Source organism: Micrasema longulum, unplaced genomic scaffold, assembly GCF_059751315.1.
Source record: "Micrasema longulum isolate JH-2025_06_02 unplaced genomic scaffold, ASM5975131v1 h1tg001149l, whole genome shotgun sequence".
Taxonomy (NCBI): Eukaryota; Metazoa; Arthropoda; class Insecta; order Trichoptera; family Brachycentridae; genus Micrasema; species Micrasema longulum.
The window spans coordinates 130,796-157,058 of NW_028278336.1; the positions used below are offsets into that span (position 1 = coordinate 130,796).

At 32.3% G+C, this 26,263-nt stretch overlaps 1 protein-coding gene across 12 annotated transcripts in view; it reads right to left on the reverse strand.

Annotated features, from left to right (window-relative positions):
* The window catches only part of AMPdeam (AMP deaminase), a 90,040-nt gene that overhangs the window by 8,320 nt on the left and 55,457 nt on the right, over nucleotides 1–26,263 (reverse strand). For all 12 annotated transcript variants that reach the window (XM_088233787.1, XM_088233788.1, XM_088233792.1 and 9 more), the window contains 10 exons: nucleotides 18,198–18,330; nucleotides 13,909–14,104; nucleotides 6,699–6,918; nucleotides 5,993–6,118; nucleotides 5,603–5,801; nucleotides 4,119–4,250; nucleotides 3,868–4,031; nucleotides 2,788–2,911; nucleotides 2,536–2,702; nucleotides 551–671 (listed from right to left, as the gene is read on the reverse strand). In XM_088233787.1, coding sequence (XP_088089913.1) covers nucleotides 551–671; nucleotides 2,536–2,702; nucleotides 2,788–2,911; nucleotides 3,868–4,031; nucleotides 4,119–4,250; nucleotides 5,603–5,801; nucleotides 5,993–6,118; nucleotides 6,699–6,918; nucleotides 13,909–14,104; nucleotides 18,198–18,330 — 1,582 coding nt within the window. The remainder of the gene's footprint in view (nucleotides 1–550; nucleotides 672–2,535; nucleotides 2,703–2,787; nucleotides 2,912–3,867; nucleotides 4,032–4,118; nucleotides 4,251–5,602; nucleotides 5,802–5,992; nucleotides 6,119–6,698; nucleotides 6,919–13,908; nucleotides 14,105–18,197; nucleotides 18,331–26,263) is intronic.

Genomic DNA, 26,263 nt, shown 5'->3' on the forward strand with positions numbered 1-26,263 from the left:
CCTTTTCAATTTCAATTATCCTTTTTTGAGCTATAACTATTTTATCGGATGTGCGAAGTTTGCTCGGGGACGTTTTTTGTATATAGCTGCAAGAGTGTTCATATAAACATATTTTCTCCAAAACAATGTCCATGTTTAAGATGAACATCCATAACTGGATTTTATCGAGGAGAAGAAACCATTGTATAAGATTGCTGCGGAAACAAATTCATTGTATTAATGCTGGCTTCATTATTATCCTTATATTTATGCATATATTGAGATTACATTAATGAATCTATATCTCTATCTATTGATATGCACATTCATGAATCTAACCTATACAACGGTTACAAAAATACATCTATCCACTGTACAAATTTATTATTTAAGTGAATCAAGCCCATAGTAAATCTATATGTACTTTTTAAAGGGAGGCAAACAAAAAAAATACTCTTATTTTGAGAACATTTGATCAATTTTGTCAGTTGAACCCATTTTTAAAAAAGTGTTCATTCTCTCCTGTAAAATTAACTAGATTCTTACATGAACCTGAAAATATTTTTTTTACCTTCCTGAGTAAAAGACCGTGAGATATGTTCTCCGCCATCATGAAGCCACAGACTAAATGTTGGACCGGGCCAGCTTCACCGCAGTGAGGTCTGTGTACAAATGTGTTCATCCCCATCTCTCTGGAAGGAAAAAAATTACACATAGTGATTTGAAATCATTTTTATCTTAATGCACGTCACAAAAAAATAACATTTCTTCTGATTGAATTAAGGGGCAAAAAACCAACTAAGTTTACCCATGAATGTTAGTAAATGTTTATATATAACCACTTATCAACTTACCTATGTTTACCGGCTTTGACCCGTCTCTTTGTCAGGACACTAATTACATCAACATACAAACTCCCATAATCAAACTCGCAAGTCATAAATCAACTTTAATCATGGTTTTAATAAAGATACAGAGTTAAAATCTTACATATGAATAAGAAAGGCTCAAAAACAAATAATTAATTCGCCGCTCGATTATCCGACAACTACTATAATCCACTGCTATTTTTACTAGTTAAAAGCACAAAATCTGGCTCTATAATTCGCCGGTATTCGTATGTCGAATTCAGTAGTCCGCCGCATCCCTATAGACTCGAGCACCAAGCTTTGTAAACCTCGGCGCTCAGATTGGATTCAATAACAACTAATAAACCTAGTTTCTAATTGTTTGTAATTTTATAAACAATTTGGATTAATTAAACTGTAAGATGCAAGTATAAATTCTCAAATAAAAACTATTTTCACAAAACATCTGTTTTAAATTTTACCATATTTTGTATGCGTGTAATCTGTTGTTTTCACTAATTAGACACTTGCCCGATTTTAGGGCGACAGATTACTGAGAGAGTGCTGTAATATGGAAATATTTCACATTAGGAAGCCTTGGAAAATAATATCCCTTGATTCAATAAACTTTTCAATATAGCCTGTTATAAGATGTTCCATTGTTCTTAATATAGCAAATTAATATTTCTCCCTTCCTCGCCTCCCTTGTTTTTAACTATTGCTCCCATTATAATCAGTGCACATAGGTGTTGGCTTCTACTAACATGGGTCCTATCAGCACGTTGGTTTTATAATTTTATGCAACTACCATGGTGAAGGTGTATAGTGGGATTTGCATGTTAGTGTGATTGGTATCTTGATGAAGAGACGAGTACATCCCAAAACCAGTAGACATAGAAAAGTCGGTAAGCTGTTATATACAAATATTTACTAAGATTTATTAAAATGTTTGACTTTAAAATTATCGTGTTAAATATTTAAAAACAGGTTTACCTAGATTTCATATTTAAAATATAAATTTTTTAGATTGTCCGTATTTATATTGTAGATGATATATTGCCAGCCTAACTCGTAAAACTGGTAAGTTCCAAACTTACTTTTATTCAGAGGAGAGTAAAAATAGTTTTTACTTCAGTAGCGAAATATATGGAGTGGAGGGTTGGACTCTCAAATCCTCAACGATGAACATAATTGAGGCCTTCGAACTTTGGTTGTTTAGAAGATGCTTCGAATCTCATTGACTGATCGTGTCTCCAATGAAACAGTTTTAAGCATCATGAACAAAGAGAAAGAGTTGCTGACCACTGTCAAAAGAAAAGCCTCGTACTTTGGTCACATATTCCGCAATGAGCAGTATGCCCATCTCCAACTTATTATTGAAGGAAAGATGCAAAAAAGGGCAGGCGGGGTATGGGACGGAATAGAGCATCATGGCTCATAGACAGTAGTTCGGTGTGCCGGATGCAACAGGGCTGATTAGACTGGCTGGAGAAGAAGCGAAAGGTAGCAAAGTCTTTTCTTGAGATATATTTTTTTTAAATAATGACACACTATAGGAATATACAAGTTTTACACACATACAGATTATTTGAAGTCCTAACAAAAAAACCATAAAATGTTATTTTTGATCATTTGTGGACTTTGATTCTGTCTTCTGTCTTCTAAAACTAATGTAAAATTATACTCAACCAACCAAATCAGTACTTACTTTCTGAAGTGATTCAATACTGTCATGTTGGCATACATGTAGTACTGATAATAAGCATAGGGGGGATTCTCTGTATCATTCCACTGATCTGGTGTCGGAACGTCCTTGTCAAATAGTGGATTTTCCGGCTTACTCTCATCGTCCACAGAATCGAATCCAATTACATACTGTCAACACAAAACATGGGTTTAATTAAAAATCAATATTGGTTAAGACTTTACATTGGTTGTACTTAGAATAAGAACTATTTACCTGTAAAAATTTGTGCAATTCTGGATGAGCCTCGGGATTGTTGGTCGCCTCAAACAACGGCAAGAATATATTGTTTAGAATCTCTTGGAAATTATTCATCATCTTGTTTAGTTTGAAGATATCACTAAAATTATAATTATTTAATTGAATAAAGTATTCAAGGAATTATAGTGTTGTTATGTTGTTGTAGCAACCAACAACAGATATCTGGTTTCTGGGGTAGCCATGTTTTTAGATGTTTAGCATGTTTGGGGTACAAATTTTAACTGTATGGGATTCAACTTAAAAATGTCAGAAATAAAAACAAACTGTTTACCGTTCCTACAAACTAATCCGATCAAGTCAAATTATGTAGCCTGCAAGTTAGCAGTTCGTACAGTACTCATCAGTTGAACCCATGTTTGCTTTACTTATTGTCAGTTATATTTCACCGTTCAGATATGTGTTTCATCACTCACCGGCCAGAACTAGTGGCGTTGCGAGCGGTGTAATTTCAAAAGTGAGCATTTTCAAAATTACAAAACTTTAAAAAAATCATAGTGTACTCTACGTCGGGTAGAGTGGATCACAAATATATCAACAGCGACTCATTCTTGTACACAGTAAATAAAAATATATTTAGACTTTAGTGAATACATATGTGGGTATCATAAGAAATACTTTTAATAGCTTAGGTACACAGTGGATCATGATCCACTGTGCCCTATGCAGCCATTTTGATTTTCTAGTCAAACAAACACAAATTACTAAGTTTGTTCGTGATAGTGATACTATTATATGTAACCAGGATACACATAGTTTACAGTAAATTCAATGAAATGAAAATTTTACATACAAATCAGAAAAGAAAATTCAAATTTAGTTTTGAGAGACAAAAAAATGAAAACACCGCGTGTACGCACTGTAACAGCTACCAACCGGCTAGTGGTGATGTGTTTACATTATGAGACCTTCTTACTGTGAGTGAAATTAAATTGTAGTGCTTGTAATTTTCCGTGCAGGGTACGTGATCCACTGTACCCACCTGAACCACTGTCGGCACCTTGACCCTACACAAAAATAAATACATTTTGTACTTACTAAAGTCGAGGGATTTGTATCAACCAGCGCACATTGTCAGAGTAAACATTGTAATCAATGGCCCATTTGGCCAACTTTTTCCATTCCGAAGCATTCTTGCCATAAATGGAAAGTCTCAGTTCAGAGTTCTGATATTTACTTTCTTCCAGATCTGATGCCACCTCCTAAAGTGACGGATTGAAAAAAAACATAATTTGAAACATTAATTAGTACAGTGTAATGTAAACGGTGTGAGGTAGTCCGATGCTTACCTTTATAATCCTAGCAAAATATTTCCCGTTAAGGTCATTATCAGTCTTGAGGAATACCTCTCTCAGCCTACTCTCTCCTATGGGATTATATTTGGCATTGAACTTGTCAAATCTGTGAAATGTGTTACGATCCTGAAACAAAAAGTGGTTTTTAATTTGAAATAAGCAAGTTAATTAATATAGAACTAGCAGACCCGACAGATGTTGTCCTGGCTGAACGTTGGCTTGCCTGCTATTAGCTTGGAAAAAGACTTTTCATTGATAAGTAGGTACCTAGGTACTTGTTTATTTAGGATTGAATTCCAAAACTAAAAATTATTAATTTTGAAATCTTGAATTTAAGTAGGTACCTAGGTACTTGTTTATGATTGAATTCAAAATCATAAAATAATTCATGTTCAAATATAGAATTATTTTTGCAAATTTCAAACTCTTCTCGCCAATAGGGGTGCACTATATTTATGAATGCAATTTTCAGAAATGTATTAAATGCCAGTTAATATTATTTTAGTATTAACGAAAATCCAGCAAAAATAAATAAATGGGAAGAAATTATATGAAATGTAAAGAATCTGATTGGGATCCATAAACAGCGTATGTTGTTTGTAAACATTCAAAAACAAACTTTTTTTAAACACAAAAAACAACATCCTGCCATTTTTTTTTGTAGATTCATTCTCGTCGAATGCAACCCTGGTAGGTCAATGAAAAAAATATTTATGCTTCTAACTTTTAAAAAAAATATTAGATTGAAAATTTTAATATCTACGAACATGCGCAGCAAAAAGATCTACATTTCGATGAAAACTGCACGTAAATCGGTTAAGCCGTTTAGGAGGAGTTCAGTGACATCACACATACAGAAGAATTATATTTATACAAAGATAATCTTTTTTACCCCAGATTTGATCATTGTAGCAATGGTAAAAAAAGTGTGTTAATCTGCTATTTAATCTGGGTATTCTTAATTGTAAAAGAGGTAACAGTTGAATAGAATATTTCGTAATTAAAAATTTTGTAATTCAAATATTTCATAATTGATTCCGTAGTATTCTGCTGCATCGACATAGTTTGGAAATTGATTATTAATTTGTTCTCTTATTCAAGTGTTTAATAAATTTATTTTGTGTAATTATTATTATTTTTTTTTTAAATTGAATATTTTGTTTTTAATGAAAACATAATTTTTATCCAAACAAATGTAAACTACTGTACTAATGAACACCTAACTGACGTATGCTGTGTTCCAAGGAATATACAGATTCTTTGAGATACGCCTTTGGAAAAATGTGTTTTATCTCTTTTCTGTCAACAATTTCTTCTTTCAAATGACAAAGACAGATGCTATTTTATATGGTGTTTTCACTATTTTTATATTTCAATATTTTTATATTAAATCATAATCTCAAATACAATGTGTTCAAACGAAGGCGACGATATGTATTTACAACGTGAATCTATAAGAAAAATATGATATTTCTTACTGCGTGTACATCCAACATGTCCACAGTGAGGTCGTATGTGGTAAGGTTCATGGATTGGAAGACCTCTTTCAGGGTCATGGGAGTGCCGCGCTGACACGTCACCACCTCATCAGCGTGATTTTTCAGGGTCTTCTTGATAAATCGCAGCAGGTGCTTCTGGTTCATGCACGATGCTGCGTGGATATGTGTGTCTACTTTCCTAAAAAATTAAACAAATTCACTAATCATCAGAACCGAAACCCTGGACGAGAAATGAATAAATAAATACATGTTAAATATATATATACAAATATGAAATGCGGCTAGTAAGGAATTGAGTGTCTCTTTATTTACGTCAGCGACTGAGTTTTTGTGGTGATGATGCATTGAACATTAGTTTGAATAATTTACCTGATGTTGTAGAAGTCTCTGTGTGGAACTGCTTTCTGTGAAGCCAACTCTCTCAGCTCGTTGAGTAAGACGTGAAGTTGGAACTTGGAAGACAAATAACTCAAGCGACGATAGCAGAATGATTTTCTAGAATAAAAAGGAAGCATATCAAATTATATTTTGACAAGAGAAGTATTAATGTGTAAATACTATCAAACTAAACCAAAAAAAAAAAATTTATGTAACGTGCGTGACGTCATTAGCTCTCTTCAGTGAGTTGTCCTGATTGGTGGGTCAGTTCCCGGAAACCGGAAATCTGTCACAAAACTCAATCATCGGTTGATTTACAAGAACTCGAGACGTCATTTAAAGCAGCTAATTTTTATTCATTTTTCCATACATTTTAGAGAAACTTCGCGGTACAATCAAATGCTCTTATTTTTACCGTGCGTAAGAAAACATTTTTATATCCAATTTTCCATTGCACTGAACTTCCTCATTAATGGATTAAACAAAAAAATATTTACCTCAAAGTCAAGTTAATTTAATAAAATTGATAGAAAGTGTCAAATAATTTCGAAAAATAAACACATGGACGCACATGAGCGCATTAGGATAAACTGCTTTGTCCATAGATAAATGGATTCTATATGCATTATCTTCATAAATGTTAATTTAAGTTACATCAAATAATAGGTATCATTTAATTGAATGAAATTCTACTCACAGGGGACCATCCGCTATCATACTGCAGAGAATGTTCATGTCTTGAACAAACTGCGGCAGCTTGATGTATTTATAGTCCAAAGGTTTGTCATTCTTTACATCTTCTTCGTTGGCATAGACTTGGAACACTCCCTTCACGGCTTTCATAATGTAATTCTTAGACGCGGGAGTTGGGCAGTCCCAAGGATCTCCCACTGAAGCCGGCACATGAACGGGGTGATCTAAAATATAACGAAATGTTAAATCAGACATACTTTATAGATTATCAGAATCGGAACTTTGTAAAGCGTAGCCTTATTCCGAACTGGGTGATCATGAATGATTATTGATAAACTATGATATACACATACATAGTTGAATCACGTTATCCATATGAAAATACCTACATTATGTTTGAAATTTTGATTTTCTAATGTACCATTTAACATTTAGCCCTTTAGCTAACAACAACACGGCATAAGTAATTTTTATTATTTTTACAGGACAATGAAAAAACTGATTATTTTATTGAAAGCTGAATTAAATAACGCCTTTAAATGTATTAAAATAACATGTTTATCCATAAACCGTCGCCTTTTAACACATTGTATCCCAGAGCCGTGTAAACACGCGATTGTATTACCACGCGTTGTATCCCGGTCCCGTTTTTTCACGTGGTTTACCAGCCGTCTAAAATGTGCATTTTATCATCATGAAGTGACTTCTATTATAACTTTTTCGTCGTTCTTATGAATAGCAAATACTCGGACCATTCCAAAACTGTCATCTGATTTGCAATATCGATAAATATAGGGATCTCCTTTATTGATTGAAATCATTTTTTTCTTTATGGCTTATCGTGACCATTTGCCATATCGCTATTCGCCATTATGGTTTCGCTTAGTTTCGCTTGCAGTTGATGTTTGATTTTGAAGATTGAGATTCAGATTAAGTTTCAGTTGATTTAACCCAGCATTTTTATGATATTAAAACTTTTAAGAAATCCTTCACAAAACATGAAATTTCACAAAAATTGTCCAGGCACAGGGTAAGTTTTACGCGTATTAGGCCGGTGCTCAAAGTGTTAAGAAGCCTAATTCCTCTTCAATTCCATAAAATAAGCTGTTTTTTTTAGTCATCCTGCAAAAAAAACAGAAATGACTTATGTGGTGTTGTTAGCTAAGCGAAGATTTGTGTGGTTTTTTAATTTGTTTTACATTTAATGTACTTATTTTTATTATTTGTTTTCATAATATTTGATATTTTATTTTTCATGTTCCGTTATGGAAAATTTTGTTTAAATATATAGATTTTTTTACAATGAGTAAGTTCAGTGGTACTTTTATATATATTTTTATTTGTCTATCTTTATTAGCCTATCAAACTGAGCCAAATTAAAAAAATATATATATTTATTGTAATATCAGAGCTATGATTTTTTTAATTTTGAAATTGTTCTGCGTGTGAGCTTCCCGTAAACCAGAAATCTATCATAAGTTGATTCGGAAGATCTATCGACGTCGTTAAAAGTAGTTTGTTTTTATCTTTTTTTTTCATACATTTTAAAGAAACTTTGCAGTACAATTTAATGCTCTAATTTTTACCGCGCATAAGAAAACATTTTTCATATTCAATATCCCGTAGCACTGAACTTCCTCATAACTCTCGTTATTGTGTTTCATGAGTCTACATAGAATACAAGACTTAATGTCTCTCGTATTTTTTTAAAGAATGAAGTCGTATTTTGCTATAACAGGTATAAATTAAATTATTATTTTTATAAATTATGGAAAATAGATTATTAAACATATATGCTCAATTTTTGTTTTTAAATATCTGTATTTCAAAGTATCTCATCTTTTATTTAATGTAACACAACATTACAGCACTGTTTGCAGAGAGATTTTTAGAACAGTCTTTTAAGAGTTAAGGTATTATTATATCTTTTTTTAATTACTATATTATTATAAAATTTTAATTGAAACATATTATCATTTTACCATATGGGAGATTTAAGTTGACTACTTTTATAAGATTCCTGATTAAAAAGAAGATCATTGATCTAAAACTGCCTTTCTGCAGATCACAGTCTAATAATTTGTAATCTGTCACCAAACAGTATCATTCTAGCAAAGTTTCCTATAAAACTATGGAAAAATAACACATTTTTAAAAGTAAGAGAAGTTAGGGTTTTCTACCAGTGCTTTTAAACTAATGTCCCTTCGTCAATGTTTCATATTAAGGAGAGGAATGGGGAACAGACCTAACATCTCTTTAAGATGTATACAAAATGTACCACTTCTAGAATATTGATAAAATTAATCATAAACATCATATTTTGCTATAGTTTATTATTTATGTTGTTGGGTATTCAACACCGAAAGCGATTGCGTTGAATCTGGTGACTTCTAAAATAAAAATTCCTTATGATATTAATTTATTCAAAATACATTTACTTTTCTAATAATGTTCTACAGAAATAAGTCTGAAGATATTCTAATACTATATGTAGAGATAAGCAGTATAAAATTTATGATTCAACAATGAATTCTGCCTGGAAATGAGTTTTACGATGAAAACAAAATAAAATAGAAAATGATAAACGAATTGATTAAGCCAACATTTTTCCTATTTAGATACCAAGTAAAAAAATACTCAATAGTGATGAGATTTCGGTAATAATTTTTCTGAAAGAAAAATTCTAAAATTCAAATTACGTGTGGAATTACATCCTGAATTTTCAATTTACAATGTTAAAAAGCAAATATTGAAGTAATAAATACACAAATACATTGTTTAATGAGTGTTAATAGTGTAGCCACATAAAGAATAATGAAATGGAACGAAATAAGATTAAAGGAGACACAATTATATTAGTTGGTTGAATTTTCCATTTGTTCATTGAGCTGAATTCTTTCGAGACAACATAAATTTGTTCCATGAAATATATTGAATCTTGATGAAGGGCACACATAAACATATTCTTATATGCGCTCTATTAGTAAAAAGTAAATATATTTTATTTATAAGTTTTAAAACTTTCTAAGTTGTTCTAAATCTTCAGTTTGAATTTTGAATTTGTTGAAATATTCATTTCAAAAGATCCAATCATCCTAAATTAACATAGGGTCTATGTAAGTTTAATATCGCAAATGAACCATTTGTCAAAATGTTTAGGAGGGACAAAAATCTTGCGATTTCATAAAAAAAAAGATAAAAAATAAGTCTAAATGCAGTTCATTTTGTGTTGTTGATTTATATTAGAAAATCTATTTTTAATATCGTATACGTCTTTACCAAGTTGATTGTGACATTTACGTATGGCTTATTCCTGGTACTGCCTTTAAGCGAATTGAGTATATCTCATCTGCTGTTTTTGGATTTAAGGATATACGAGGTTTGCTTTGCTTCTTTAGTAGAGAGGTTTCACTCAAGGTACTGAATTTAATCTAATGCGGTCTATTGGTCGATTTCAAAATTTAAATATACCAATCAATGCGGCTTTTCACATTCAATTAATTTAATAAAATAATACCTAGCTGCTTTAAACTGTATTTCTTTACTTTAAGTACTCTTTACGTATGTGAGAGTATTGGAAGTAAACTTAGAAATCTCCATTGAAGGCGTTACTGAGATATTTGCAAAAAACTTTTATAAATATGTTTTGTGAGATTTCTATTTATCCTTTACTAATTCAATGAAGAGTGCTAAGTTTGCGGTGTCAAGTAGTATAATTAAAATCTGTTTTTGCAAGATTTAGAGACGGTTTTGAATTACGCTATTATTTAGGTAGTTAGGTTTTTATGTATATTTTGGCATCAATAACTAATTTTTAATTTTTGGTGGAGATTTCTAAGTTGGCTTTTGTTATTTTTTGTTATTTTTGTTATGTTTGTATTTTATTTATTTACGTAATTTTTTTTTTATCGAATACAATTTTTCTTTCTTTTACAGCTTCTTTACATTTTTCTATACCAACTACATTTCTAAACACTGTTCTATCTTTTATTTCTTTAAGTTGTATTTTTGATCCGCCTCGCGGTGTAATGTTCAGCGCATTTGCCTACCACGCAAGAAGTCTCAGGTTAGATTCCTGGCATGGTTGATATGAAATCAAGACGCTCGACTCACACACGGAAGGTTCCGGGTTCGATTCCCGGTGAGAACACAAAAAATTAAATGTGATTTTACTCAAGCCTGGGCGATCTGTGATGTAATTCACAACTGTAATTGGGTCTCCTGGCCTGTTGTTGTGCAAAAAACAATAAAAAATGAAAAATAAAAATGATAAATACTCATCAAAAAGGGTGTTCTTACACTAGAATTTTTCATAATCCCTGGACTGGTACCTGAAGCGTAAGACTGATCATCTTGCCTTCATGTAACAAAAATGATCAAGATACGCTGCAATTAATGTACCAATGCAGTGCCCAATGCACCATTATGTGCGTAAAGGGAATGATGATTATGATTGTATTTTTTTAAAATTTTACGTTGTTTATATACTCATGTTTTATATAACTCTTATGGACGTAAAAGATTAATAAAAATAAAAAATAAATAAATAATTAAAGATGCAAAAAGACGTATTTTTAATTTTTTGGCTCATACGCGGTATTGAACTTATAGACGATATGTTGTTAGTTGTTACAATATCTAAGCAAAAATAGAACTATGTTATAACAAGGCTTTATTACTCAGTATGTAGCTAAAATTATTACTGTGCTTTAAAAAATAATCCCTCTGTTAGTATGTACACTACATTACTCGTACACCTACATAACTGCGGTAAATATTGGATTTGTCATTGACATATAATACATAGACATGCCCTATAGAGTAAATTATTTTAAAAAGTAAAACGTACCCATAGTTACTAAGTACCAGGGATGCATGCAACTAGCATGCATATGCTACCAAAAATTGAAGGATACTCATTTTTGGTACATAAAAAAAAGGATTTTAACGTTAACAATCAACATGCGTTTTTGGTGGATCCCAATCAGGTTTTTTCTTTAAATTCCTTATAATTGCGACCCATTTATTTCTTTTCACTTGATGTATATTTAAAAAACAGATCTTTATCAGTGCATCACTGTATCTAAGAAGAGCTTCGCAGTAGGGAAATATCACATACTACGAATACCGATAAAAATAATTATATGAAATGGATTAAGAATAATTAATTGTATTTTCAAAATCAATATGGATATTGAGAAATGTTTTCATACATAAACGTTAAAAATAAATTTAATAAAAATATGTTGCTAAAAAAAGCAACATGTTTGGCCTTGGCAGTTGTGACAATGTTCTAAAGAAATTTTAATGGGCGGGAACAAAATAACATGAATCATGACGTATCAGGGACGTGGCCAATGGAATGACCGTTTTTGCGGGAATTCAAAATTAAAAATTCAAAAATATTTTTTATGCTACTAATAATATTAGCTAAACATTTTTTTTACTGGACAGAATTTCATGTACCTTTAAAATTGTGATAAAAAAACGTGATGTTTCCCTATTGCGCCATTAGGCGTAGTTTGACGTTTACAAAAAATAATATTTATATTTGAATATTAATCGTTTTAAGCTTTGATTATCACTCATGAACAAATATTTACTAATGAAAAGTTACGCGATCCTTTTTACAACGTTTACTCGAAAAGTTTTTAGACGTTTTCATGACACAAGTAGGCATTTTTATTTCTATTCCAAACGTTACACCTAGCTGGCGGTCGAAGAACGACTGAATACGCGTAGGGCATGACTGAGCTTTCGGGCATGAGTTAAGTTCCGCGTTTTTGAGGGCTCGGGGCATGTCTATATATTAATATGACAGTGGGATTTGTGAAGTGTTATCGAGTTAAGAGGAAAGGATACTATTACCATAAGAAGGGAAGATTAAGAAGCTGGACGAATCTTGAAGCAGAGAATCTTCACCTGCACATTTTATAATTTTACTCACTCGTTGGTGTACCATAAAATGACGCAAATTTGGAAAAAAAAACACATTTCTCAAAAAACACAACTGGTGTTTTGAGAAACGAGTCTAAATAATATGAATGGGGTATTTTCACAACTCGGGAATGACATTGAAAACATATTAAATATATGGAGCGAATTTTTACAATTCTAATGATCTAACGATCAATGTATTGGGTGTCAATATAAGTTGAGTCTGTTTTTTTCCAGATTTAAAAATGAGCACTAAAAGTAAAACAAAACGGTAAAGTTACAATATTTTGAGTTTGTCCAAATGTTTTTAGACAAATGCCTGGAATTCACCCCTTAGGGAGCTATTTAGATTGACAAATTACAACAGAGATAGAGAATAGTGAAGAGAAGGAAATATGGAAGTCTAGGCATGTAAACGGCTTGAGTCCTGTCATTGGCTGGTTTAAATGGCCACTTTACACACTGTGTAATAATAACAATTTTGCCTATGTTGAACATCTGTTGATGAAGAACATTTGTAACTTTCGCTTGATGAGGTGAAATCCTTCAATAATCAGTGGTGCCAAAAGTTGGTTTGCAACCAGTAGTCCTTGGGTAAGTCTGCTGCTTTTGTGTGCACCGCCGATGACAGGCCTCGAGGGTCACCTGGGAGCGTTCTGGTGCTCCAGAGAGTAGATACTAATGTTTACTATCACCGTCAACATAAAGAGGTTTGAACTGGGTGATGGATTTATTCATTTATTTTATTTATACTTCCCCTTGTCCCTACCATGTAGACGATGAGGGGGGGTTTTTAGAGCGATATTTTCTGCTCTAAAAAACATAGTGTTTACTTTTACGCAACATATTTTATTTTATTTTATTACAATCCTTTAAAATGGAACGTAAAGTAGACAAAATTGAGCATTTTCGAAACCTCCCTCCGTTTGCGTTCAATCGAGGAAATTAAGCTGCCAAAGCTGCTCGCGATATTTTCGCAGTGAACGGCGAAGATACCATGAATAAAAGGACAGCTTATTTTTACACCAGACAAAACTAAACAAAAGACTCGGACAACCTTTACAAAAGTTGTTGAAAATATTATCATTAGCAATAGAAAGTAAATTTAAAAAAAGGTAAATTATTTTGTTAAATGAATGTAATCCGTAAGGGTTTATAAATAAATAAAAATTTAAAAAAATCATTCAAAAATGCTTGTTGGATTAGCCACCAAGCTTGGATTGGAGTGCGGATAGGGAAACAACATTGATGATGATCGGCATCGATCGGATCGATACCTTCGATGGTCATCTTGTCGTCGTGCTGCTCCTCCACGTGCCCGTTGGCCAGGGTCTGCTCCGCAGTGTCGAGTGTTCGCAGGAAGCGCGCCGTCATGTTGGGGAAGTTCTGGTGGGACACCGCCATGTAGCGGCGCCTGGTCTCCAGAGCCTGCACCAGGAGGCCGGAAGCCTCCTGAAGGTCCTCCAAGGGCACCTAGGGAACAAACGACTAATATTATCGAGGTATTTAAGATTAAAAGAAATCTAAAATATTTTCCATTTTATTCTTATTTTTTATTTTTATTTAATGATGCACCTCCAAGAAAACACTTCAAAGATGACACACTACACTTTTATTCATTTTGATTTTTATGCAATAAATGTTATTTTTGTATAAACTTTTACTAGACTGCAAGGATAATTTATTATTTTAGTTAATTTTTTGTAGTCAGAAGTTCTATTTTATGGCGATTAAGAGGATAGGCGGTGTCTGGATTTTTTCATAAATAGGTATCGAACATTGTTTTTCTGTCACTCCCTCGCAAATGCCTCCCCGACACTGTGCGAAAAATACAACTGCAATTCGGACCGATTTTACCTAGCTAAAATCGAAAAATCGATGTTTCGCTGTCCCGTTTTCCGCACCCCAAAACTGAACCGATTTGGTTGTTTTTTGAAATTTTCTGTTTCGATACCTTTCCGTTTTTGAAAATTATTTATCATATTTGTATACCGTACGTCCGAAGACGGCAGATAAAACTAGGCGCATTTGCGGGTTTAATAAAAAAAAAATGATTGTATAAAAATTGTTGTAATTAAATAAAACATATATGTATTAGCATATAGATATTTTGACGAATGAAATATCATTTCAACCGAAATGGAGGAATTATTAGGGAATGTGGTCTGAAGTCTGACCATTTACAGGTCTATTGTTCTGGCATTGGCTGGTCGATATTTTTTTTCCCGAATTTTGAAATGAAAGGGGTTTTGAAAAATTGCCTTTTGGATTACTCGGAATACAAAAAAATACAACAAAAAAATCCGATACTACTTTTGGCCCTCAACCAGAGCTTGAAGTTTTTTAAAAAGTCGATTTTTACGCTAAACCGGCTGTCATTTCGTATTAAGAAAATCAGTCTAATTAAATTTTATAATGTGCATTAAACCTTATTAAATAAGCATCTAGGGCGTGAGTTACACTTTGTTTTGTAATAAATAGGTAGCATTGTTTTAATGAGACATTGTTTTCGTCAATATTAGCCAGGCGCTCCACGGAATCAGTTCCGCGGAGTGTAAACTTTTTGCATTTCGGTAGTTTTAAAACGTGTTTGAATTTGTAATGTGATTAAGTTATATATTCACAAACAATTTCTTTTTTTTATCAATATAGATAATTAACAAAATGTTTAGACAGTGATAAACTTCAAACCTCGGTTGATGGCCAAAAGTAGTATGGGATATATTTTTAAATAATTTTTACGTTCAATTTGATCAAAAATGCAACTTTTTAGACCCCTTTCACTTTGATGTCTAAAAAAAATTTAAAAACTTCATATTTCATCGGCCCACTACGTACACCATTCTGCCAAGTGTTTGAACATTCCAGATCTCTATAACTCTTCTAAAGGTGTACTGACTTTAACTATACTATGTACAATAGTAAAGTTATTTGATCTACAATTGTAATAGTGTTGACAAGCCTTTATCAGCAGACCCAGAACAAATATTGGGGAAACTTTATGAATGCAAACATTGGCATTGGTAGCGAACATCGGGATCGTTGCCACTATATCTTTACAATGTTTTCTTGCCATAAATACGACTATTTCTTAATAGACTATCAAACTAAGCCAATTTTTCTCAAAAATATTTTCACGTTATCAGAGCTATGATTTTTTAAAGTTTTGTAATTTTTAAATCACTCCGCTTGTACGTATGGATGTAAAATTACTTAATTTTACCAAAAGTCGCGGTAAAATACCGTAATTTACGGTATTTTACGGTAATTTTCGGTACGAAACGAATTTGACGTACTTATTTCTATTTTTCAAAGATATTACAAATACGAGTAGCTTTTTTTTAGGACACTTTACATGACTGCAAAAACCAGGTTTAGATCCATCTGGTGGTTGTCGAGATTTATTAGAAGTATGGGACGTTCAAGGTCATTCGGTATGTACTTTTTTCACTTTTTTTATAAAAAGGGTTATTATGTTTTGAAACTTAACAGAATCGGTGGACATGGGGTCCTTAGTAAAAAAAATAATGATGATGATGATGATGATAATGATGACTTTTGGTAGGTCAACTATCAATCAATTAGTAAAAAGTTAGTGCTAATAGCGCTTTTCCGCTATTTTGATAAAATATAGTATCTTGGAAAGATTGATCCTACGAAAAAAAAAAATTACGGTTTCTCGGGCTTTCGTATTTATTTTTTCTTTAAAACCTTCAGGGACGTAATTATACACAAAAAACTGATTTTAAGCACCATTTTTTCAAAATCGTGGCATGAGCGGTGGTCGTTCAAGGTCACAAACTTGAGGTTTTATTAAGGACCCTATGTCCACCGATCCTGTTAAGTTTCAAAACATAATAACCCTTTTTATAAAATAAAGTGAAAAAAGTTCACACCGAATGACCTTGAACGTCCCATACTTCTAATAAATCTCGACAACCACCAGATGGATCTAAACCTGGTTTTTGCAGTCATGTAAAGTGTCCTAAAACAAAGCTACTCGTATTTGTTATATCTTTGAAAAATAAAAATTAGTACGTCAAATTCGTTTCTTACCGAAAAATACCGAAAAATACCATATTTTACCAAAATCTGGTAAAATTTCCGTAAAATACCGCGGTAATTTTACCGCCTTGCATCTCTACTTGTACGTCACAAGTCACAAGTTATCTTCCGTGAGTCCTGCTTAACACACTTCGGGCGGGAAAGGTATTTCTACCCGTTCAGTCGATTGATGCTTAACGGCGGGAAGGGTAAAAATACATTTCGCGCCGGCCTCATTTGAAAGGCAAAAAACAAGGAATTTTTCAATGTCTTAACTATTTGTACATAATTATCAAATAGCAATGCAAATCTTCTTTTTTTATATAAAATTAGCGGACCCGTCAGACGTTGTCCTGCCCGAACGTTGGCTTCCCTGCTATTAGCTTGAAAAAAGACTTTTCATTGATAAGTAGGTACCTAACTACTTGTTTGTGATTAAATTCCAAAACTCAAAATTGATAATATTCTAAAATTTCATTTAAGTAGGTACCTAGGTACTTGTTTATGGTTGAATTCCAAAATATATATATTTTTTTTTCAAATATGGCATTCTTTTTGCAAACGTCAAACTCCGGTCGTCTCACCAACAAAGGGGTGTACTTACGAAGGGGATACGATTTTTAAAAATGTATTGAATTTAATATTATTTTAGTGTTACCAAAAATCCAATAAAAAGAAATAAATGGGTAGAAATAATAAAGAATTTAAGGAAAGAATCTGATCCACAAAAAATAAATACTGTTTGTAAACATTCAAAAACAAACTTTTTTATACATAAAAAATAAATGCTTTTTGTAAACATTAAAAAAAAACTCTTTTATACACAAAAAAACAACATCCTTCCATTTTTTTGCAAATGCATTCTCCTCGAATGCAACCCAGGTAGATCGATGAATTAAACATTTATGCTCCTAACTTCTTTTTTACATATTCGATTGAAGATTTTAATATCTACGAACACGCAGAGCGCAAAGATCCATGTTTCTCTGAAAACCGCACGTAAATCGGTTAAGCCGTTTAGGAGGAGTACGGTGACATCACGCGTACAGAGGAATTATATATATAAAGAAAGATAAAATACAAAATATGTAATGTTATAAAATAGAAATCGAGTTTTACTTTAAAAAATGAATCATAGTGATGTTGAATTACAAATAATATTTGGTATTGGTTTGAAATTTTATAGCTTGGATATGCTGAGTTAGTATGTAGAAATTTTTATTAAAATATTTTTCTTATTTTCGAAGATATGGCGATTTCAAACAAATTAAAGAAATTTGCACGGGACCTTTACTTTCGCCCGTCGCCAGCGGTCCGCAGGCGCAATACCTTTCCCGACCGAAGTGTGTCAATAGTGAGTCGGCTTCCCGTAAACCGGAAATCTATCAACACTATCATTGATTGATTCGGAAGAACTTGCGATATTTTTTCGGGTTATTGTGGAGTGTATTAATACTCCTCCTTGCCGACGTTTCGGGCAGCGTTACAGCGTCCATCATCTGGGTAAATAAAAAAAACTCACCCCCGATGTGTCCTCTCCGCTGATGGAAACTCTCTGAAAGTGCGGCACGAAGTCATGTTCGTCTAATTGTTGGTGTCTATCGTCCAACTCGTCAGCCATGCTGCCGACCACCGACTTTTTCTCTTCTGCCGCCCTGAAAATTAACAAAATATAAATATTAACTCTTGTGCTATGTCACATAAGTCTACAAAGAATACAAGACACGTCTCTCGTATTTAAAAAAAATAACGAAGTCGTATTTTGCTACAACAGGCCTAAATTACGTTTAAGTTTTGTTTGCTTGTATTTTTAATTTATTTTATTGAAATATACGGCACTTAGTGCCTTTTACATATTAGTTGCATATACATTAAAATGTGTACATGTAAGCGGAATTATAAGTAAAATATAATATTTAAAACAAATTAATACATCTTTTTACAAATTACTAAGTCAAATAAAAGATACTCAATTTAAAAATTTAATTACCAGTTATAAAAATATTGAAAAAAGAGAAAATATTTGGTCATTGAAATATTATGAACCTGTAAAAAAAAACAAGAAAGCAATACATATTAATAAAGAAATTTATCAATTTTGAATAACACTAAACGATAGAAAAATAATTATATGTATTATTATTTAAAACTAGTACTTAGGTAACTAGTGTAAATATACATAAAAATACATACTAAAATAAACAAATTGATAAAGAGAAATATTATGTACTTAAAAAATAAAATCAAGAAATGAAAAGAAATATGAAAAAAACAAATTAATAAAGAAATTTAAACAATTTTGAACCATACTTTCAACATTTTTTGATAATAAAAAAAATGTTGAAAGATGGCCAAAAACGCATTCTAGGTCGGAATATAGGCAGAATGGTGAATGTTACACATTGTGTAAAGTGGCCACTTAAACCAGCGATTGACAGGTCATAAGCCCTGTAGATGCCTAGACTTCTATATTACCTTCTCTTCTATATGTTCTTTATCTCTGTTGTAACAGGAAAATATATGTATTGCCAATATAAGTTTTTAAAAATATAATAACGAAAATAAATTCTAAAAGTAAATCTAAAAAAACATTCATCATTTTTATCATCATCATACTCCTGTTCGCATTTAATGGTGCATAGGGCACTGTATTGGTACACTAAATGCAACGTATAGCAATAAGCTGTTACATTAAGATTAAACCATACTAAATTTCTCTATTCAGGATTTTTACCTGCCATCAAGTCGAAAACACTTATCCATGATTCCGGTTCTATGTCACATGCAGAGCTGTATTCTTTATCTGCCCGGACACAGGCAAATATGTACATCATAACTCAATTTACTTTATCATATCTATGAAACGGTTATAGATCTGAAGTAGATCAAAATGGATATTTGTTTGAAGCGGAATGGAGATGTTTTTAGAAAGAGAGAAATATTTCTGTTCTAATGATTTAAACAAATATATTTAAATTTTGGGGCCATTTTCAACGAAATCACTATTTGAAAATGGGATTAATTAATTATAATTAAAACGGTTATAATTATTTAAAATTCGAAAAGTAAAACATTATATTTTACTAAATGTTATAAAATATTTTTGTATAACCACTTATCGACTTTTTTATGTCTACCGGTTTCGAGACGTACCCGTCTCTTCGTCAGTACACCAATTAAACCAACGTGCAAAACCCACTATACACCGGAGAGGCGGGTACGTCTCGAAACCGGTCGTATATAGAAAAGTATAGAAAAGTCGGTAAGTCGTGATATACAAATATTTAATAACATGTAGTAAAAATCGGGTTAGGGTCCCGTGGCTAGTGTCTCGGACTCTCCCCCAACTTGATTCCATTTTCTAATAGTGAGTTATTTACAACTCGTTGAAAATGGCCCTCAAAATTAAATATTTGGGTAAATCATAAGAACGCAAATATTTAATTAAAAACAAAAAAAAATGTTTGACCACAAAGTTAATGCTTTAAATATTAATAATACATTTTACTTTATTTTAAAAATTGTTACAACTGTATGTTTTTATACCTATGTAATTATAAAACTTAATATGCAAAATAAAAATACCTTTTGAGTCCAAAGCGATAAACTTTACCCACAATTCAATTTAAATAAAATGAAGAAGCCAGTGTTTATACATTGCAAAAATAAACCGAGTAAAATATTTTCTAGATGCGAAAATGTAAACAAGTGCAAAATACCGCAAAAACACAATTTGTACTTCCGTTCGAGCCACGGCTGCCGGACAGCTGGACTGGACTAATGGCAAATTATTGTCCTACACAATAGTTAGATGTCATTAGGCAATACTGCGCAGCATAATACATTAGGCCCTACTCTTCCCTCTAAAGGTTTAATGCGATTACCTATACTCCCACACAAGCATAGTATGCTTGTATGACAATAAAAAAACTAAAATGTCATATCAAAAACAGCTTGATTAAAAAATACATAAAAACATCAAAAGATTTAACTTTGATCAAAATCTAATTTAAATTTATTTCAACAGAGAGGGAAAAAGTTTTCGAGAAGGGAATATGGAAGTCTAGGCATTTACAGGGCTTATGACCTGTCATTGGCTGGTTTAAGTGGCCACTTTACACACTGTGTAACATTCACCATTCTGCCCATGTTTGAACATCCACATTTCCTCAACTCTTCCATCTGTTGACTTTTGTGAAGTGAAACATGAACAACTCCCTAGGGAGGAAATCCAGCCAGTCTGCAAGCATTTGGACATAATCAAACATTGTTGATCAAAATCATTCAATAATTACATTGAGATATAATATAAAGAGATAACACTCCATACAAATCCGAGCTAAAAAGTCGTTACCAAAGGAAAGGGAATGACCAGGGGCCTTATGCTGGACTCGTTCGTCTTTAGAAGCGTATGCGACTTCCGTAATTCGACGAGTGACGGCATTCTTTAACCACCCATACGAATGCATTCGATTAAAAACCAACCGACTTTATCTCGAGTGCCCCAAAGCACTCGACATTGACAATCGAATGCGACATCGTAACTTCAGCTGTCAAACTTCCTTCTTGTAAAACGCTCGGCATACATATTCGAATGATGAATATGTATTTTTGTTGTATTTTAACCTAAAATTTACAATGTTATGATGATGGCGGATCAACAAATTTGCAAGAAATATAACTGTACTTATTTTCAACCCATTATCAAATGAAGTTTCACTAGAAACATGATTTTAAAATTATTTTATCTCTTGTCGTTGTGAAAATACGTAATTGAAATTATATTATACAATATGTTTTTAAAATCCATGAAATAAATATAAAATATTTCTAATAACATATGTATGTGTGTTATATAGAAGGCAAATAATAATTATAAATGTTGCAGTGTCTCAGTAAAACATTTTCTTTTCTTTTTTTCATAATATTCCATACACAAAATATTAAACGGAAGAAGTCGGACAAAAAACAATAAAAGTTTACGTGTGGCAGGAGAGCCATGGATAAATACGAATTTGTTGGTGTTGCCACTTTCTCATTCGTCTTTGTAATTGAATTGTAGGAGGGTTTTCGAGAATAGCATTGTGACAAAGCAATCGAGATGCCCAATCGACTATTGTCGAGCGGGTGACAAAATGTCACATCTTTCCAGCATAAGGCTCCAGCGGAGGGAGCAAGTGTCGTCACGTCAATTAACGTCGGCTTTGGCAAGGAAAACACGTAGTACTATAAAAAGCACGGACTGTTTACATCGGTCAACTGTAATTTCTATTCAGTATGTCGCTCCCTTTCGCATACGTGTCACCTTTGTTTATCGTTTCACTATACGCCCGACTAACTGAGCAGGACAGAGACAGGAGATAGCTTACGACTGGTAACATATATATTTACAATAATTTGAGTTTGTCCAAATTTTTGTAGACAAAATATTGTAACAAAATATTAAAAATATTTTTTTTTAAATATCGTAGATAAATCCACCTTATCCATGAAGAAGTATAGCAAATTGAAAAAAATATAATTTTCAGGCGATGCCTAGTATGTAGGTGAAATAATTCGATTAGATGAATCTCACCCGCATAAATAAAGGTTTCAGCTCTTTAACTTTACAAACATCAACAGATAAAATAATTGAAGGAATGTAGATGTTCAAACATGGGCAGAAAAGTGAATATTACACAGTGTGTAAAGTGGCCACTTAAACCAGCCAATGACAGGTCATAAGCCCTGTAGGTGCCTAGACTGCTATGTTACCTTCTCTAAAATGCTCTTTATCTCTGTTGTAATATGTTGATAATTAAAATAGCTATTTTAAACAAATATTGATTAAGATAAAATATTGCTTACCGGTGAAAGGTTATACCACGGCTTTTTCTATATTTTCCATATCAATTTGTGCAGTATCATAGCGTACATATAGGCATTTTAGTAATTGTGAGGAGAAAAGTAGCCGGGGCCTGCTCGCAACAGACTGAAATCCGTTCTATCAAATATATGCCAATTGGCCGCAGGTTGAGGGAACATATTTTGAACGCTCATGTTTACTCTAGTTATATACCTCAATGAATAATTATGATATTTATGCCGAGCGGTTTTGGAAAACAACTACCTTTATAACCAATATTTCACGTCCACCCTGTCAGGAATTACCCAGGACCTCGAGAATGGTAGGCGAATGCACCAACCACTACACTACGAGGCGGACTTACCACCGCATTCAGGATTTTTACCAGAACAACTATCAAATCAAAAACACTCGTCCGGAGCTCCAATTTTTTCACAGACAAAACTGTATTCTCCATTCGCCTAGACACTAATTTAATAATATTTTACAATGTCAATGCACAATTTTTTGTAACAAAAAAAGTCAAATAATAGTGGCTAGTGTTGCGGACTCACGGGCCAGAAGCCCAAGGTTCAAGCCCCACTCTACCCCAACTTGATTTCCATTTTCTAACAGTAAGTTATTTACAGCTCGTTGAAAAATGGCCACCAAAATTGAAATATTTCTGTAAATTGTAAAAACGCTAATATTTCTTTTTATTAAAATAAATAAATAAATATGTTACTGAAAATATCGTACAATTGAAATTAACCAACTCCAAAGCATTTTAATTGAAAGTTTTTACGCTTTGTTATAAAAAACGTGAAAATCTACGATTTAACAATTTTGTTTTTAAATATGTTTTTTTACGGACCAGAAATACAAAAATTTACGAAACAAAACGGTCTAATCTAAAAACTCGCAAAACTTACTATGTAGTTGGTAAATTTCAATTGTATGTGACGATAGTTTACTTTTTGCATATATGTCTGCCACTTTCCTTTTCCCGGTACCAGCGCTTGGAGTCTTGTATGTTGCCAAACATGATGATATTATTTGCTTAAATAGTTCTCACAATGATAAATTACTACGCAATACACAATGAACCATTAAATTCACTGAATAATTAATACGCTTCACTTCACACAATACATACACACTAATTTTATATTGTTGTCTAAAATCAAAACATAGGTTAAGGTTTGATGAACGATAATATATTTTGAAGCTCGTAAGAAATGAAAATTTAAGGAAAATACACGCGACTAAAGTAGATATCAAAATACGAAAACATCGAAATCGTATTATATACTTGTATGTTAGAACAAAACGCGGAAAAACAGCTCTTTCAGAGCGTATGGAGAATGAAATAACATTAGCTTAACTCATGAATATGGCTTCATTCAGTTAAATTCTATTTACCCTGTTTGAAGGTGTTATCCATGAAGAATTCTATTTCCATACTTTAAAAAAATACAGTATTATTATTACAGTATTATATTTAAATTTTGTTACGTGACGATATTAAGAGGATATGCGTTGGAGAGCAGTTTGATACATAGGTATATCAGAAGCTCAATCACAAATAATTATCGACGTTCTTAAAATCATGCTAAGCATTTGAGCGATCACAATGAACAATAATGAAGATGCTTAAGTTATCGCAGTCATAAGTCAACGCTCGTGAGGTTTGTTTTTTGTTTTCCTCTTAAATAAATTAATAAATACAGTACACTGGCGAAAACTCGGCGTTTACTATAAAAAAATCATACAATATATTGCATTGGGAAAAGAATATGGAGTATTTAATACAAAAAGGTGAAAATTAAATAACAATTATTATGGCGACTACTTTCTTTGACATTTGGCTTGCCAACCGCTGGCTAAATGCAATAAATAGCATGATAAATAAGTAATAAATAAATAAAAATAGCGATTTTCGAATATTTTCCATATTTACACCGGTGAAATTCAAATATGTGTAATTAAAAAAATAAATAAATGTCTTAACACGGGCATGGCCTAAAAAGCCATAACAATCCAGTGGACGTGTAAACAAATGTAAAAATAAATAAAAATGGATATATTATACTGTATCCTCTATGTATCCATAGGTACTTAGGACACATATTTTCGCAATGTAATGACTGTAAAATTGTTAATCAATGCATATCTAAGTATTTATCACACCGTTAATGTTTATAAACACGTATACTTCGACCACCCATTAATAACATAGATTCATTATGATGTAATGGGTGGTCTTTAACGATCTATTATTTTGTAACACGCTGTATTAATAACGCTTTCTCATAAAATGAAAACAGGTGTAACGAGTTTAACAATATTAATTAAAATTGGTCAAATTTAAATTAATTGTCTCGATACCCTTGATAACTCGCTGTTCTTCAAGATCTTCCACATATCAGTAAAATTTAATTAAACAATTTAAATGAGAGAAATTTAAATATTGTATCGTAAGAGTAAACGGGGTCTGACTTCTACATGCAAACGTATTCCCGTATTTCCACCCTGGATTATGGCACTACCTTGTGCAGTTTTTTTTTAAACACTGCGGATATTTACCATTAGCGTATCTAACGTTTTTTTTTTTAAAATTATATGCCATTTTTGCGCGTACAGTATACAAACATGAAAAATATTTTTGAAAAACGGAAAAAGTACTAACAGGAGTAATTTCGCTCTGATACTCTTTCTTTAAGAAAAATACAAAATCTGTTCATTTTTGGGGTGCAGTAATCAGTCAGTATCGGGGAGGCATATGTAGCTCAATCACAAATAACAATCGACGTGATAACAATTTCTCACCGTGGTTGTTTATCGTATTCGCGATCACAATGCAACATCCGTGAACACCTAATATTAAATGCCAAAATATTTTCGCTTCGCGACGTATAATCCTGCTGCGCAATCACATATTTCAATGTCACCGGTTGTAATATGGAACATATTCCAAAACTGCTATTTTTATTTATTTATTTTGTTATTTATTATTTATTATTTATCATGCTATTCATTGCATTTAGCTGGCGATTGGCAAGCCAAATGTCAAGAAAAGCAGTCGCCATGGTTATTGTAATTTAATTTTCACTTTTTTGTATTAGATACTCCTTACTTTTTTGCAAATGCAATATATTGTATTATTTTTTATAGTAAACGCCGATTTTTCGCCAATGAACTGTATTTATTTACTAGGAAAACAAAAAACAAACCAACACGAGCGTTGACTTAGAGATTACACAAGCGTTGACTTATGATTGCGATAACTGGAGCATGTTCATTATTGTTCATTGTGATAGCTCAAATGCTTAGCATGTTTTTATGAACGTCGATAGTAATTTGTAATTGAGCTACCTTTTAAAAATGAGGAGCCTTACGGGAAATTGGATACAAAAAATATTTTCACAGAAAAGTTTCTTGAAAATGTACGAAAAAAATAATAAAAACGAACTACTTCGAACGACGTCACTAGTTCATATGAATCGACCAATGATAAGAGAGTTGTGGAAGATTTCCAGTTTACGGTGATTCAACGGACTAATCGGCAGAATCAACCGAAAAGAAGCGGAAGAGAACTCGAGACGACACACGCGCAGTAATTTCATAAATACAAAACATTAATAATAAAAAAACAGCGCTGACAATACAATACATGTTTTGGTTTACTTTAATAGTCTATTAACAAATATTAAAAAAAATTAAAACCACTAAACTTCTTTAGTGAGAGTAGTTAAATTTCTGAA